This window comes from Phalacrocorax carbo, chromosome 1 (genome assembly GCF_963921805.1).
Source record: "Phalacrocorax carbo chromosome 1, bPhaCar2.1, whole genome shotgun sequence".
NCBI lineage: Eukaryota > Metazoa > Chordata > Aves > Suliformes > Phalacrocoracidae > Phalacrocorax > Phalacrocorax carbo.
The window spans coordinates 17,018,404-17,035,312 of record NC_087513.1 but is presented as its reverse complement, the minus strand read 5'-3'; the positions used below and the strand labels follow the sequence as shown (position 1 = coordinate 17,035,312).

General features: G+C 45.0%; 1 protein-coding gene across 7 annotated transcripts in view; it reads right to left on the bottom strand.

Annotated features, from left to right (window-relative positions):
• KIF21A (kinesin family member 21A) overlaps positions 1-1,892 on the bottom strand; it is a 94,198-nt gene extending 92,306 nt beyond the window's left edge. For 4 of the 7 annotated variants that reach the window (XM_064445352.1, XM_064445318.1, XM_064445338.1 and 1 more), the window contains exon 1: positions 1,672-1,892. In XM_064445352.1, coding sequence (XP_064301422.1) covers positions 1,672-1,715 — 44 coding nt within the window. In that variant the 5' untranslated portion in view covers positions 1,716-1,892. The remainder of the gene's footprint in view (positions 1-1,671) is intronic. The other 3 variants (XM_064445344.1, XM_064445326.1, XM_064445330.1) reach the window with 1 other exon arrangement.
• Positions 1,893-16,909: the final 15,017 nt, after the last annotated feature.

Genomic DNA, 16,909 nt, shown 5'->3' with positions numbered 1-16,909 from the left:
TGCCCTCAGATGTAAGTTGTTAGTTAGACAATTACGTTGAAGAAATCTGCCTTCTAACATTAGGAATTTGTTTTAAAGAGCTGCAGCTGGGTGATTTTAATTCACTTCAAATTCTTTGCCATATGCTATTTCTAACCTATTTACCACACACCTACAACCATAAACTTATTTGCATCAGTAGGCTTATTTAATTCCTAGCTGCAACAAACCTCTGCATTTGTGAATGAACTTCTACATCACTATTTTTTTTGGCTCAGAATGTATTTAATATTTTCTGCAAATGACAGAGTAGTCTGTAAACCTGTAACACACCCTATTTTTAGGATCACACCTATCTCATATTTTCCTTTTTAAAAAGTCAGCCTAATTATGCTTTGGAATAATACTTCCCTACACTTTATGTAAAAAAATGCTTCAACAGATAATACCACTCACAAAAGCATCTCTCCCGACAGAAAACACCACCGGAATCAGTGCGCAGACTTTAATGAAAAACTGCAGCGTACGCCCCACGTTATCATGCAGGGGCGGTGTTTCTCTGTTTACCGAAAATGTTATTGAACTGTTCCCCCCACACGCACATACCAACAACACCATGCAGTAACATCGCTTAGTCCTACACCCTTCAGAGAAAAAACGACCCACCCTCTTTGTCTTCCTGTACAGCCCTTGAATTATCTAAGGGGGTGAGATGTATGTAGTCGTTCCAAGGACCGCACTGGTGGATACAGACCTTCCCCTAAAGTCTGATTTCTTGTGGCAAAATACTCCAAGTGCATCAGCATATAATATAAACTTATTTAAAGGGAAGAAATAAATCATCATTCAGCATTACAATTAAAATCCTAATACTGACATGCATATACATATATTTCTCCTCACGTTTGAATTATGTAAAGACATCTTGAAAATTAAGACATCCGTGGGCTAATCTGGAAGGTCTTCAAACGATAAAATAATATCTTAACATAGAAAACCGAGAAGAGCCAAGAGTTCACTGATGAACAACAGATTTTTATCTCTGATAAAAGAGTAATTTGAATTAGCTGATGTTTTAAAATTATTTAAGCTCCACTCCCATTATGACTTCTACATACACCTATTCTCATTTACTGCGAGCAGCCTCGTGGAAGCCCACCCGCCCCCAGTATGCGAGGCTAGACACAGCCTCCGTGGGATAAAAGCCTTTATCCTTCTAAAAATACCAGCCTGCCAGGACCCACTCTGGCAAAGCTCCGCGATGCAAACGGCATCGCTACAGCCGAGGGGCTGCTTTGCTTCCATGAGTAAGCACTTGCAGCACCGGGCTATAAATAGTTGGAGTATTTTTAGGGTCATTGCTGAAAATTAGAGAGAAATGACTGAGAAAGACCTCAGAAAGGGGGTTTCCCTTCTCCTTTGGCTATTTCCAACTGCCGCGAGGAAAAAGAGGCTCAGCGGGGCGGCGGCGATGCACTCTGTCCGCAGGGAAGGTGCCCCTCGCTGGCGTCCCTGTGCGGCGGTGCCGCTTCCCACGGGCGGGGATCCCGCACCCCCGCGCCGCGCAGAGGGCCCGCTCGGGGCTCAGGGGCGCAGCCGGCCGCGGTCACCCGCGGCGTGAGGGCCCGCCGGGCGTGCTCACCCCCCACCCACGCCCCCGGCCCCCGCAAGGGGGGAGGCAGCGCCTCTTACCTGACCGCCACCCGCACCGAGCTCTCGTCCTGACCGGCCGACATGATGCCGGGGGCGGGCGGGCGGGCGGGAGCCTGAGCGGGGGGCGCTGCCGGGCCGAGGAGGGGCTGCCGGGGAGGAGGTGGGGGCCCTGGCGCGGCTCCCCCCTCACCTCCTCCTCCTGCTCCGCCACCTCCTCTCTCCAGCCATTTTAGGTGCCTGAATGAATAGGTACGAGCCGCGGCAGCGCGGGGCGGTTCGCGCCGCTCCTCCTCCTCCCCCCCGCCCCTCTCCGGCCCCTCCAGTCCCCGGGCGGGGAGCGCTGTCAGTCAGCCCGCGGCGGGCGGGGAACGGGCCCCGGGCCCCGGGCACCGGCCCCCCCCCTCCCCGCGCCCGCTCCAGCCGCAATGCGTCAGCAGGCCCCGCCCCGGGCAGCCACTGGCGGCGCGGGCACGGCGGCCGCGGGGCCGTCGCCCCACGGGCCTCCTCTCACGCGCGGGTACGCGGCCCCGACACAGCTCCCCGCACGCCACAGCTCCCGCGCGCCACAGCTCCCGCGCGCCACAGCTCCCGCGCGCCACAGCTCCCGCGCGCCACAGCTCTCCACACGTGCACACCCCCTGTCCACCTACCCCTCTCTTCACACACGCCTCCACATATCCTCCGCCACACACACACACACCCCTTGCACACACCCCTCTCCACACACACGCCCCTGTTAGTTGGACACATGCTCCTCACGCACAGCCCTTCCCACACACCTTGCACGCCCACCTCCTCACACAGGCCTTTCGACGCACACACGTGCGGTGCTTACCCTCCGTGCACAGCTCTTTTCTCGCGTGCACTTGCATGTAGCCCCACACGCACCGCTTGCACGTGCACCGAGGCGCTGGCAGCTATGGGTGCGCGCGACGCCATTCATGGCGCCTGGCTTACACATGCCTCTTCCCCCACACATACACATGCGTGGCCCTTGCACACCTGCACGCAGTGCTCCACACGCACAGCTCTGCAGTTCTCTACTCACGCTGTCAACGTGCACAGCTCTGGCGCACACATGCACGCATGCACAGCCACACGTAGAGGCTCTGCACACAGCTTTCAAGGCCTCCCTGGCAGGAAAGAGGAGCTGAACCCCCTGACAGGGCTGGCTTTTTTGCTCTTCCGCCTGTTTCCCTCTCCTGAGCAGGAACGCCATGTCCTCGTTCCTCCTGGTCATTATGACCCTCATGCTGGCGGGAGCACGCAGCTCTCCCATTTTTCTGGCTGTACTCGGCAGGTTTGTTTGCCCTAGCTGCTCCAGCCAGGCATCGCTGTTCTCACTTGGCTAATGAAATGACTGGTTCTTAGTTGGAAACTGAGTGGGTGGATGACATTAATTTTTGATGCAAATAGTATCCCTGCCAGGAAACAAGCCCGGTTATTTTGCCCAAAACAATTCACATTCCTAAGGAAGATTTTCCATCCGAATAGGCCTGGGTTTGAATTTGTAATGATATGCTAAAAACCTTGCAGTTCAAGTTGTTTTGCTTCTGACAGTGAAGGTTGTTCACGCCCAGGCCCCAACCCCTGTCAGAGATGGGCAGGTGAGGTTTGCCGGCAGGATGGGGCCCCTAGCCATGTCCCCGGCTCTCTTTAAAGGCAAGTCTCTCCTCTCAGAAAAAATAAACTGTATTATTGTTACTCTGCATGTTTCTCGTAGTTACTTTCTCACCCTTTTCTGGTTTTCCGTATTCATTAAGAAATTGTATTCTTTCTGGAAAATGGCCCACCTGGATGTTGTTTACAAAATTATGGTCTTCTGCCTTCTTCTGAATTACACAGCACCACCATACACAGCCCTGACAGCATTTGAAGGTATGGGGGCCTTAAGCGACATAGCATATCACTAAGGTGTACTGGGCTAATATTTATCTGAAAGGCAGAGAAATGGAGACACAGGTAGTTCAGTCTGAAGCCTCTGAGGGAATCTGGTACAGGCAGAACAAAGTCTATGTTTTCCTGGGCTTCCAGGCTCACTATCCTCTATTTAATGCTACAGTCCAGATGCTTTGCTCGTCCTTTTTTTTTTTTTTTTTTTGCAATATTTTATAGAACGGGCAAGATAGCCAATAAAGAAAAAGCTCTTGTGAGTGACTTATGTTAGCATTCATATGAAATAGCCTCAAAATGAAGATGATCAATGGCATTCAGGGCGTTTCCAGCTAGTGGGGACTAAACACCCGTGACTGTGTCACACATCTGCCTGTATTGTATTGAGCTATCTTAAAATGCCAGCAGCCCATCCGTGGTGAGTGGCATCCTATAGCATAGTTAGGTTATTATAATTTATTTACGTCAGCTTTACAAATCAAGCTAAAATAAAGCTTAAGCAAAAATGGAAAAGGCAAAGGTCGCTATGTTTTTGCTGTAATAGCTTTAGTAACTTGGATACTTTCTTATCCAAAAGTATCCAATTCCTTTTTCAGCTGACACAGCTACAAGGTTAATGTAACAAACACGCTCAAGCCAACTCCGACCCTTGGCCCTGCCAGCCTGCTTTTGTTTCACACAGCATCTTTTGCTGGGTATGCCCCAGTACAGCAAAGCTCTTCCACATCACCCGAGCATGCGTATGAAATCCTGCTAAGTCAGTGCCTCCAGGTCACTGTGTGAGCTGTGCTAAAAACCCAGCAGAGAGTAGCAGCTGCAGGAGCTGCCTGCGACCTTCTCCGTCCTGGCTGCTCAGACCCGGAATAATATTTTAGATCTTGCCACGGCCATTTCTTTTCTGGCCCTCGTGTGTGTGTCCCTAGACATTTGCCTCAGCCTGACCACACCCAGCCCTCTCTCTTTTGCACTGAAATCGAAGTTAGTGGATTAAAAAGTCTGGCAGAAGTCCTCCTGAGTTTAACGTTATATATACAGATGGGTTGGTATTTACAGGTTTGGGATGTTAATGATAGATTTGTTATCGACACTGGGATTAAACAGGAAGTTATAAATTTTGGTGCTATTGTAAAACTATTGTCTTCTCATTTAAGGTTATTTGAACCCTACAGCATTATGTGATTATTTTCTATCTTAAATATTTCACTCCAATGCCAGACTCCTCTGAAATTGGTATAGCAAGTTACGTTTAGCTTCTTGCCATGTTTCATGCAAATTACCCAATTTGTGACCATTCAGAAGTAAAACAGGGAAAAGACACAGGTCCTATTTCTTTATTGCCAGATTTTTCTGTGTTCCTCATTTCCAGAAAGCATATAATCCTTTTGTTAAAATAAACTGGTTTATTTTGGTTTTTCCCAATTCATCCAACATAAACAAGTGGTCTGCTATACTGTTAACTTGGCTGCCCCAGGAAACCTAAATCAATTCTCCTGCTTTTAATTTCTCTTAATGTGGTTGACCTCTGCTCTCCAGCATCCTATTCAACTCATTGAAGGATTACCTTGAATAAATAAGGGCACAGTCACTCCCTTTCTTTCCTTGTTTACATATGCAGCCATACTGTCAATGTCTTGTTTATCTTTAATAAAGCTGTACTGTAACATTTACAGATTAGTCCAATCTCACAGTTAATGAATGAAGTATCCCAGAAGGTCCCCTCTCCTCACGCTCCTTAGTCAGACTAGGACCTGCAGTAGAGCAGCCTGTCTCTTCTGTGGCTCTGACACCTCAGGTACCAGCCACATGTCCTGTGAGGAGCGGCTGAGGGAGTTGGGGTTGTTTAGTCTGGAGAAGAGGAGGCTGAGGGGAGACCTTATCACTCTCCACGACTACCGGCAAGGAGGTTGTAGTGAGGTGGGTGTCAGTCTCTTCTCCCAAGTAACAAGTGGTAAGATCAGATGAAATGGCTTCAAGTTGTGTCAGGGGAGGTTTGGATTGGATATTAGGAAAAATTTCTTCACCGAAAGGGTTGTCAAGCAGTGGAAAAGGCTGCCCGGTGAAGTGGTTGTGTCACCATCCCTGGAGGTATTTAAAAGATGTGTAGATATGGTTCTTAGAGAAATGGTCTAGTGGTGGGCTTGGAAGGTTTACGGTCAGACTTGATGATCTTAAGGGTCTCTTCCAACATAAATGATTCTGTGATTCTATGATTCTATGATTCTATGATCTGGTCATCCCTGGTCAGCTGCAAAGGTTCCCAGGAGGGGGCAAACTACAGCTCTGGGGAGCAGGAAGGGAGTTCACAGCTCTGGTCCCTGCTTGGTGCTTAGAGGAGGCATGCTAGGAACATCCCTCCCTGGCAGCCAGCCCACGTGACAGCTGCTACACTTTCACCTCCTCCATTCTCCTGCCGTATGACTCAGTACCACAAGCTTCATCCACTGGGGCAACCAAAGACCTGCCTTTGGAAGGTGAGGGCTCTGACTGACACACACATGCATGCATGCCCTGCACAGGTGGTGAAGCTGCCCATCGAGTTCCTCTAAGCATCAGAAGCTGCCTAAAATCAGAGCCTGAACAAACCAAGGGTACTCCACTTGGGAGTCAGAGCCCTGCATTTTGACATATGTATGTTTGCAGCCAAGGTGTCTAGGCCTTGCCTATGATGTACCAGTTATTTCTGAAATGATCCAATTAAAATAATGCAAGACCACTTAAATAGTAGAGCCCTCACTTCAAATTTTTTAACTGTGATAATTTAGCAATGTTAAATAAACCAGTTCAATCAAAGATTCGACTTATTAGGGCCACGCTAGGGAGATGCCTATTTCTTTGACCTGCTGAAAATATAATTCTGTTCAGAGAAGAGACTCTGTTGATGGAAATAACATAACAGTGTTAGAAGATATTCACACTGAGACAATTCATAACCATGAGGATCTGTTCCATAATGGTGGGATAATGGTCTTTTATTTAAGATTTCACCGTACAAAACCTTATCAAGTAACAGCCTGACATTCATTATATGGTTCTGATGTTCTCTAATGTTCTCTAGTGCTTTTTCTGCTGAGTAGTGGAAGTGACACTGTTTTGTTGAGACAGGCAAGAACATATGAAATTGCTAATTTCTGATTAATCTCTCTCAATTAAAGCAATTGCACCATGACTGGTAGAAGGCTTCAAGCAAAATTGGCGGGTTTTGTCAAGTTGAACACTAGGCCCACTACCAGGGAAGGCAGATACTCTTTCAGATACAGACTGGGGAAGACGAAATGTTCAAGCACTGTGGAAGAATAGTATTGACGCCTTGTTCTGAAGGTCATTAAATCTGACCATCTGCATAATTCTTGCTGTTTTGTCAAATTCACAGGCATGAAATAAACGGCTAGTATATCATCTCATTAATAGCTATTGTTTTCTTGAATGTATGTATTAAATAAACTCTTTTTAGCCACATAAAAGCCATAATTTATTCAGTGGCCTTAGAATGACACACCATGAAGCCTAAATGTTTATGCAAATATTATATAATATGTACATCCTAATGAGCAATATTTTTTCACATTAATTCGTATAATAGTTTGAAAAATGCAGAGATTTTTGCTCAGGTAAGAGATCGCAGGATTTCTCTATAGTTTTCTCCTTGTCCGGGTGTGTCATAATACTATGAACTGTGTGACCCAATGACTGCTTGTTCTTCAGTATCTTCTGACATCGGAAGGGTGACTGGACTCCCAGGACACTGGGTTTCATGAGCTGCAGCTGATGGGAATTAAGTCGACAACATTCATTCATCAGCAATAATCACTCCATTTGTTTATTACTTCATTCACTCCATTTATCACACCATTTATTTATTAAACATATTAACCACTAAACTCTTCATCATTAACATATACAGTGCTTCCAGATTTCTACTTGGCAAAGTCAGCATTTTGTTTGTGCTTTCCATGTGATGCCTCAAGATTACATGAACTTTAGGCTTTTCTGTAGGCAGCCTTTGAAAGATCTTCATTACGCAGTAAACTAAACTTATAAAAACTGTCACACAGTGAATCTTAAGGACTTTCTAGAAGTAGTTTTTTTCTTCTCTGACTTGCTTCTCCTTTCAAACTGTAGGTCTTGGAAGCAGTCAAGCTCATAAAAGACATTTTGAAAGCTTTCCATTTTCTTCCCATCACACCCTGAGAGTTTTGATTAAATAACAATGAGGAAAGCAAAGTGTTAAGCCACTCTAAACTGACAGGCAAAAAGTACAACAGGGGAGTCTTTGCTTCCAACAGCTGTGGAAAAGAAAGCCGGCTGCTGAAGGAAGTTATCAGTTGGCTTGCGACAGGATGGGGGAAGGTAATTGCAAAGTTGAGAAGGAAGAAAGGAGTGCAAGATGATATTTATATAGTAAGAATAACACCAGATAAGGAAAGGAAACAGGCTGGTTCAGTACAGACAAGCATGGAGAGAAGATGGTAGAGAAACCAGAAGGGACGGGGTGGAGAAGGAAGAGGGATCTCTGGAGTCAAAGCCAAGCAACGACTCTGCAGGGTTGTTTCTGGAGCTGGTGAGCACAGGAGGAAAAGCAACACCAGACACCTCCAAAGTGAGAAGAAAGGAGGTGGGTTTTTTCCATTCTCCTTACAGAAAATGAATGAAGTGTAAAGGAGAAAATATAACAGAAAGAAACACATGATTAAGGGATCATATCTGTAGCTGAGCAGAGGATTCAGTGGGAATGGAGCTGCTAGCTATACCACTACACTTGATGAAGAAAGAAATAATTTCTCTATGTATAATGCTTTTTACACACACAAATTGTACTGTGTTGACTACACAACTGTTAACAAAGCAGTACAGTTTTCCTTCGCTCCTGGCAGCTCAGAGAGTTTGTGTTACATGGCTAAAATGTGCTTATACCCCTACATTTATTTATCTGTCTCCTGGGCCTAAGGACTGCTGTAGTTTGTACTACTATAACTGCTGTCTACACTAAGATGATTATATCAGGATAAATATTTTGATATAAACATACATGTTGCATTATATCCCATGTAGTACACATATACATTAGACCCCCACAAAACTAGCACTGCTAGAGTAGAAGAAAGCATAAGAAAGAGAACAGGGCTAGAACACATCTCTGGGGAAAACCTCCCTTGCATGATCTTAACGGACTCATGACTCAAAGCAGTGGATTTACACTAAGGCTGAACATGCCTTTTCTGTCACCGTGTTTTAAGAATTTGTCAGTTAACTCAAAGTTGCGATCAGCTGTTTTGCAGTAAAATCTTGCAAATTCACCCTGGCAACTGGAAGTCCCTTCACGTATTACAGGAGGAATATAAATAAAGGACATGAGGGTGAAAAAAGATCAGAAAGTAGCCTTTACAATAATGTAATTTAGTTTAATCGTTTATGACAACACTATTCAAATCTAGCACAGTATGAAGGAGAAAATAAGTCAAGTCTTAGCAGGATGAGATTTTACTGTGACTTTGGGTTATTAAATATCTCCTGAGATGTAGTCAGGTCCTGCAGTTTTTTGCAAGGCACTCCATCCCATGGGTCAGAAACTTGCGCTTCTAAACCTGATCTTTGGGCCTGATTCACTAATGCCTTGAAATAAACACAAAATGCTGCTAGATGAGGGTGACTGAATGTTCTGCTTTTTTCACGCTATTGCAAAAGACTACAAAGTGTCTCCAAAGGAAAGGAGTAGTAGGCCAACTGTTTTACAGATGATAACCAAAGCAAGTATGGCTTTTCTCCTTTCTCGTATGGGGAAATTGAGGCAAGAAGGACATTGGAATCAGAGATGTCCATAGAAGAAATGGTTGTCAGAACCAGTATTAGGGCTGACTCCTGTGCCTGTGCAAACACTATTAGACCACACCTTAATGAGATGAATTATTAATACAAAAGCTGCACGGGAAATTAATTTCTGCTGCCTCTCACCAGAACCAGCTGTTCAGACTTGAATGTGTTGCAGTTGCACAACACAAATTTTGCCTTAAGGATATGGTTACCCAACCTGATGGATTTTTCATAATGTCCCTCCCAATAGTATCCTCATCATTCCTCTGTCCTTCACCCTTCCCCCATCACCACCATGCTTTCAATTTTTGGTTCAGCCTTGTGGAAGGTATTGAACGTCGGGAGTCCTGTATGTGCATGGTGAGCCCAGCGTTAGCTGTCGCAGGGCAGCCTCCTCTGGGCAGCCTTGCCAATCTGCCCTAGATAAGATAGGAAAAAAAGAGCTTACATATTTAAACAACAGGCATCAAAACCCTAGCACATTCCAGATGAAATAAATTTTAAGTTCTCCACCTCTGATAAAATACCCAGATGAAATTAGTTCCAATGAGCCCAGGAGATTTTCAGTTTCCCTGCAGAGCCTGTCAATGACTGTTAGTAGAGGTTAGCTGGTGGCAGTTTTATGATCACCCTGTGTAAACACCTTGTCCCCCTGTGTTGTTTTCCCAGGCTTCCTCCCACTTGTCTGTGTATTCACTAGCCACAGTGTGCCTAAGCCCCAGATGGTGAGTTCTTTGGGTTAGAGCTTGTTGTACACTTTTTTACAATGAAGACCTATTTCCTAATTGGCATCCTTAGGCATTACCGCAATAAAAACAATAAACAGTAATAACAAAAAAACAAGGATTGAAGGTGGGTGAAGGCATGACTAATTACCTAAACCATACTGGGACCACAAGCCACAGGCAGCACGGGAGCTTGGAGAAGAGCAAGTGGGTGGAGAGTCACCCGCATAACAGTGGGATGGGTGTGTAAAGAATAGGTCTTGCAAGACAAAACTGAAAGTCTTTATTTTGATAGCATCATGGAATTTATAAATTAAGGGATGACAGCTGTAGATTAAGCATGGCATGAGTTGTTTTACTCTCTATGTGTGTGCAGCCTGGCTTGGCACCATCACACAGACTCATGAAATAAAAAGTGCAGTTGAAATAGTGATGAAATAAGCCAGGAGATGTGAGAAGCAGGAGTTCTCAAACGGGGTTTGCAGAAGCACCACTGCCTTACCATGTGCTGTACCATGGCAGCAGCAGCAGCCAGGGCCGCTGCGCCAAGCTCTGCAGCAGGCTGCAAGCCTCCCCTCCCCTTCCCACAAGAAGACGTGTGCTTCCAGGTCTGTGCTGGACTACACGTAGGCAGAGAAGAGGCGTTCACTTGTCTGGGTAGCAGCCATGGCTAAACAACTGTTCCTCACCTTCCCCTGGAAAAATGCAACAAAATGAGCGCCGTTGTTTTCCTTAATATTTATTTGAAGCTATTTTCGTACCACTCATTGTGTACATATCGTTTGGGAACACTTTGGCCAAAGGATAATACTCAGAACAGTGACAGACTGAACCTTATATAAATTTGCATTTATGGACCGGGAGTGCAGTTGTAGTTTGCTCCTGAAGTGAAAGAGCACTTCTTTGCACAGCGGGTAATGAACTTCTGGAATTCATTGCCACAGGAGGTTGGGGAAGCAGGCTACTAGCAGGCATAAAAAGGAATTAGACAAGACTTGTGAACAATGCATCTATTAACAGATAATAAAAGGAACAGGCAGCTCCAGTGACTGACCTTAGGAGACTGGACCAGAGGAAGAGGCCAGGCACACGTGCTCTCCCCAAACACCGCCTCCGATTGTCACCCTTTAGGTTTTGCTGTCTGGATCTGCCTGCCCTGCCTCGGGCAATGCTGTGCTGGGAGCCTGGGGGACTTTGCAGGGTCTGCTGGGGCCTTCAGAACTTGTGGCTTGATCAGGGAAGATGTCCGGCACCCATGCAGCTACCCCAGTGCCATCACAGGCGTTGGGCAGCAATAGCATCTGTGGCTGTTGGTCTGATCCAACAGGGTGTTTCTTAATGCTCTGATGGGTTAAGTCCTAAGTGGTTGTCATGGTTTAGCCCCAGCCAGCAACCAAGCACCATGCAGCCGCTCGCTCACTCCCCCCTGGTGGGATGGGGGAGAGAATTGGAAGGGTAAAAGTGAGAAAACTCGTGGGTTGAGATAAAGACAGGTTAAAAGGTAAAGCAAAAGCTGCGCGCAGAAGCAAAGCAAAACAAGGAATTCATTCACTCCTTCCCATGGGCAGGCAGGTGTTCAGCCATCCCCAGGAAAGCAGGGCTGCATCATGTGTAATGGTTACTTGGGAGAGACAAACGCCATCACTCCGAACAACCCCTATTTCCACCTTCTTCCCCCAGCTTTATATACTGAGCATGACATTATATGGTATGGAATATCCCTTTGGTCAGTTTGGGTCAGCTGTCCTGGCTGTGTCCCCTCCCAGCTCCTTGTGCACCCGGCAGAGCACGGGGAGCTGAAAAAGTCCTTGACCAGTGTAAGTGCTACTTAGCAACAACTAAAACATCTCCACATTATCACCACTGTTTCCAGCAAAAATCCAGAACATAGTCTCATACTAGCTACTGCGAAGAAAATTTAACTCTACCCCAGCTGAAAGCAGGACAGCGGTGCTGCTCTCACCAAAGGGCTCAGCAACCAGCACTGTGGACTTGGAAGTGAGTTATAAAGAACCAGAAGGAACTGGCTTTAACAAACCATTCAATGAGGCTCAGTAAAATATGGATGGAGGAAGACAGAAGATTCTGTTACTACAGTATGAGTTGGATAATTGATTGGGATAGCACCAAAAAGGGTCAATCTCCAAAAAGTGCATGAAAACAGATATTTCTGAATTTCAGGGGTGACACTGAAAGGAAGAGGGACAGCAAACTAGCCATGACTCTACAGCTGTCTCTTTTTCCAGCTGAAGGCTCTAACACCATTTGATTTCTCCTCAAACCATTTCTGAGCACTTCTACTGCCCTTCTCTGGACCTCTTCCAGCTCTGTTACATCTTGCCTGACTGGAAGCTGCACTCAAGATTAGGCTGCACCATGGACTGTTAACCTAGCACAAGGCTGTTCTCTGTTTTTCCTAGTCCTTCTGCAAGTAAATCCTGAGACTGCATTTGTCTGCTTGACAGGCACTGAGCTGACATTTGTTATCCACCATCGAACATCTTCTCCCTGTGTGGTAATAATGATTTCCCCCCCCCCGCCCCTGCAAAATGAAATACCATTGTCTCCTCTGTCTTTGTGCTCTGAATTTCATTTACCACTTGTTATCACTGCATCATTCTGTATTAGGAGATTCTTCTAGATCTAACTATTAAAATTGTTATCTCATTGTCTAGCTTTTCATGGAAAATGTAGACCTTAGCAAAGATTCTTATGAGGCTCTGCTAATAAAAGCATTGACGGATTTGAGGCTGTTTATCGAAAAAATACAGGAATGAGGAAGACCTGTAATGACTGACAGATTGATATACAATGGAAACGACTTAAAAGAATTCATTATATATATACATGTATCCCTGACTAACTAACAGCCACAGAGCACATAGCTAAAGAACAGAAATATATGGAGGGAATGAAAAAATAATGACTTAGGGTGGAGCACAGATTGTGGTTGAGAAGAAGAATATAAAAGTAAACTGAATATAGACGATCTCAGGAATAAATTTCATGACAGCGACCTATGTACAGATCCAAGAGAATCTCTTCAGGGAAGTGAGAAATCCCTCACCACTGGGACAATGCAAATAGCACTGGGGAAAAAAAAAAAGACCAGGAACAACGGCAGTGAGCACTCAGAAATGGACTGTGTGACCTGATATACATCTCTGGGCTTACAGGCGATGACTAATCGACACAGGAAAGCATTCTGGTTTGCTTTACGTTGCTGCTTATGAGTTTTCTGTTTTCTGAGTGAAGTCCTACTGTAACAAATGGGGCACAGTGTCATAAAAAAAGCCCATGCCTCTCACAACTATTGAATAGCAATCTAGTAGAGAAAAGAGCACCACCTAGTGCGAAATGCTATTTGTTGATGCCGAAGTGTCTCCATAAGCTCCATCTTCTGCATGTCTTGATTTTAATGTTTCCCCACAGTTTATCCAGTTGCAGAGGAATTAATCCTTAGCAGCAAGGAGCATCCCAGCCTCTGATAAGAGCAGATGATTCATCAAAAGCTCAACATCTCTTAGAGTTTTGTGCTCACTGAGGTAATGCCTTAGGCACCTGGTTAACATAATTATGGTTATTTGTCCTGATTCATTCAGGCTGGATTCTACTATCCTTACTCACCCAGTGGAGTTATGTGCTTCACAGATAAGCCTCACTGCTTTCGCTGGGGTGAAAATTAATCAATACTTACAGGACAGGCCTAAGAAACCAGAAGACCAAACTCCAAATGTTTGCACTTTTAAAAACAGAGGGATTAATTGCATTTACCTTCTGATTTTACACTCACATCAAATTTTCAAGCTTTTCTTACAAATACGGAAGCTGTACACTTTTTTGTTTGTTTGCCTGTTAGGTTTGGGGGGGGGTGTGTTTTTGGGTTTTTTTAGGAGGGAGGTCTTCAAAGAAAACATTGCTTTCCATGACAGTTGCCTTCATTATCATGAAGAGAGATCATGCGTAACCTTATTTATTTTTTCAGCATTTTTGGTTAAAATTCATTACTGCTGGCTTTGTTTTCTTTTGATTATCAATCCACATAAAGTTAGTGTTCATATTTTTGGTCTTGAAACCTTTCCACTTTGTCTCACAGCATCAAGTTTTCTGTCACAATGTAATTAACATTTCAAAAGAAGGCAAGAAACAGGTAAATCTGCATCAGCTATCGTTATGTATTATTTAAACAGCTCCAGACTTGAACATACATGTAGCTTGGTTATGTGGGCTAATTTACGTAAAGATGTCTACAGTAAAATGTCGTTCAAATGTCTTACTCCATTAAAATTTGTGAGTTTCCTAAGTGATTTTCAGTGACAGCATGCTACCATGGCTAGATTAAATTTCTCCTATAATATAATTATTTCTTCTCCCCTTGAAATTATTCAGCACTGCATCTCTCATTGGAACTGGAAGATGATGAAACTCAGCTATTCAAATTCCTTCCACATCCTCTGATTTGCAAAACATAGTTTAGTCCATAAAGCTTTTTATTTCCACCCTTTATAATCCTTCTACATTTTTACCCTATCAGGCAGTCTTCACAAAGTGTGTTCTTCAGCCAAAGAAAAATGCTCTGGGTTACCTGCAGCTGTTTCTGCCATATTGTATCTGTAGCTTCACTGTTGCAAGTATTGCCACCCACTCACAAACATTTCTTACTTGGAATATTATTTTCCTTTCTAAAATATCAGGTGACTTGTTTGGGGTGTTTTTCTTTACAGGAATGTTTGCTTGTTTGGTTGGGTTTCTTTTAGTGAGTGAGATCTTGATTTATTCTTACAGATTTATGTCCTTTACCAAGAGAAGATATCAGAATTTGTCTGTATGAGTACATATATCTGAATATATGCACACACCATTGAATAACAGTGGTACAAAGTCTGTGTACTTACAAAATAACCACGGGGCCTGTGTGCGATATGTCGTTGGTGTGCATTGGTATTTCAAAGGCCATGTGGCTGCAGGGCTCTAATTCCCCCTAAAGCTACAGGGGTGAGGACCTTTACCAGTGCAGCTACAAAGGTTGTGGTCTGGGGACTGCTAGTGATCACCTCTGCCAGAGGCATGGCAGGACCGTGTCCAGTTCCCGCTAGAGCTCCATGGGACGCTAACACGAAGGTTGGCAAAAAAGCCTGATTCAGGACATCTGTAACCATGCTGGTTCCCCATCCTACTGGAGAGGTCTCAGCTGCTTTGTGGTGAAGTAAAACTGCTGTACAGCTTCCACTTTCTGGGGCTTGGGATTAGAGTCTCATCTGCACCACCTATGGACCTCAGCAGGCAAAGGGGCTTTCTCCTCCCAGCCTCTTGAAAATATATGTGTACTATCATATGAAGGACACACTCGTTGTACCAAGATCCCATGGCTATGAAGTAGAAACATGACAGTGCATGGATACTCGTTCATTTGAACATGAATACACAGGACTTACGCCTGTAGCTGTGTGCATCAGTTTCTGGTTGATGGGAACCACCAGCCCGGTATGCTGTACCATACTCCCAAGGATGCACCCCTCCCTCCACGAGCACACACGCAAGATATGCAGAGGGGTTCCCAAGAGCTGATACTGCAGTGGCCCAGGAGCTGTGCAGAGCTGAACATCCCCAGCTGTGCTGGGGGACTGCTGAAGACACACTCCTGCCCTCATGTGTCCAAGAAACACCGACCTCCGTGGCTGCACTTCTTGCTGTGGGTCACCAGTGGGTGTCATTGGGGCTCTTTAAGGGGTATAATTTCAAAATGGTGGCATGATATAAAATACTTTGGGAGAGGCTGGCTTTGTTTTGCATCTTTTCTGTAGTAACAACTGTGGGGAGCGTGGGAGAGTCTGTAGGGAGTGTTATCTCATTGCACGTGGGTTTAATTTTGTCGCTGCATTCAGCAATAGAATTTAACATCTATTCATAGCTACACTAGTGACATTGTAATTAAATAATTAGTAGGGACTAATTGTTAAAAATATGGTATTGCAGCTACACTAAATTGAATAGCCTGTGTACTTCTAACTGGGAGATTTATGAGTCCATGTTTTTTCTCCTTAGGAAACAAACTCCTGAGAAATAAAACCAAACCTAGCAATTCAAAGCAAATTTATACTTTGCTATGACTAAACCAGGAGCAGTAAGAGACTCTGGCAACTGCATAAAGGCCAGGTTTATGGCCTCATGCAAGGAGGAGGGTGTGAAGCCATATGTTCATGGCACCCAGAAGAAGATCAGATCCCTGCTGGCACCAAGGGCCTGCTGCTCTGCCTTCCCCGGTCTGGAACCTTGGCTTTTTGTTTTAAAAGGAAGCAGAAGTCACCAAACCTACCCTGCAAACTGATCTCCCTTAACATCAGTGCAAGGAGACAGCAAGCCCTACTCAGCTCCGCCTGGCAGCTGTTCAAGCCTCCTTTGCCTGCTTGCTCCACACGTCAAACCAGAGGTACTGCCAGGTTCTAGGGAAGCAAACCCCCACCTCAGAAAATACAGCTGTGTTGATGCCAGTTTTGGAAGGTTTGCTTTCCCTGGGGGACCTCTTTCTTTCCCCACCTGACAGCTGCCCACTCTCGGAAAGGTTTGGCGAGCATGAAGTTGGTTGCAGGCAAAACACTGGAGTCCAGCTGTCTTTTAAGGATAGCTTTTGTAGGAGCAAACAAATGGCATCTATTTAAAAACTGTGACAGACCAAAGAATTTTTTCCCAGACTGTCTATTTGTTCCTAGTTATGGTTTTGTTCTGTGTTTTCAGTGAGCATATAATTACCATGAATTATACAGCAGAACAGGGTGTGTATAAGGCACACCTTGAACAAGCTGGTTCTCATTGGCTTGAGCAATGGCTTCAGAGGTGCTGTTTCCCAAGCA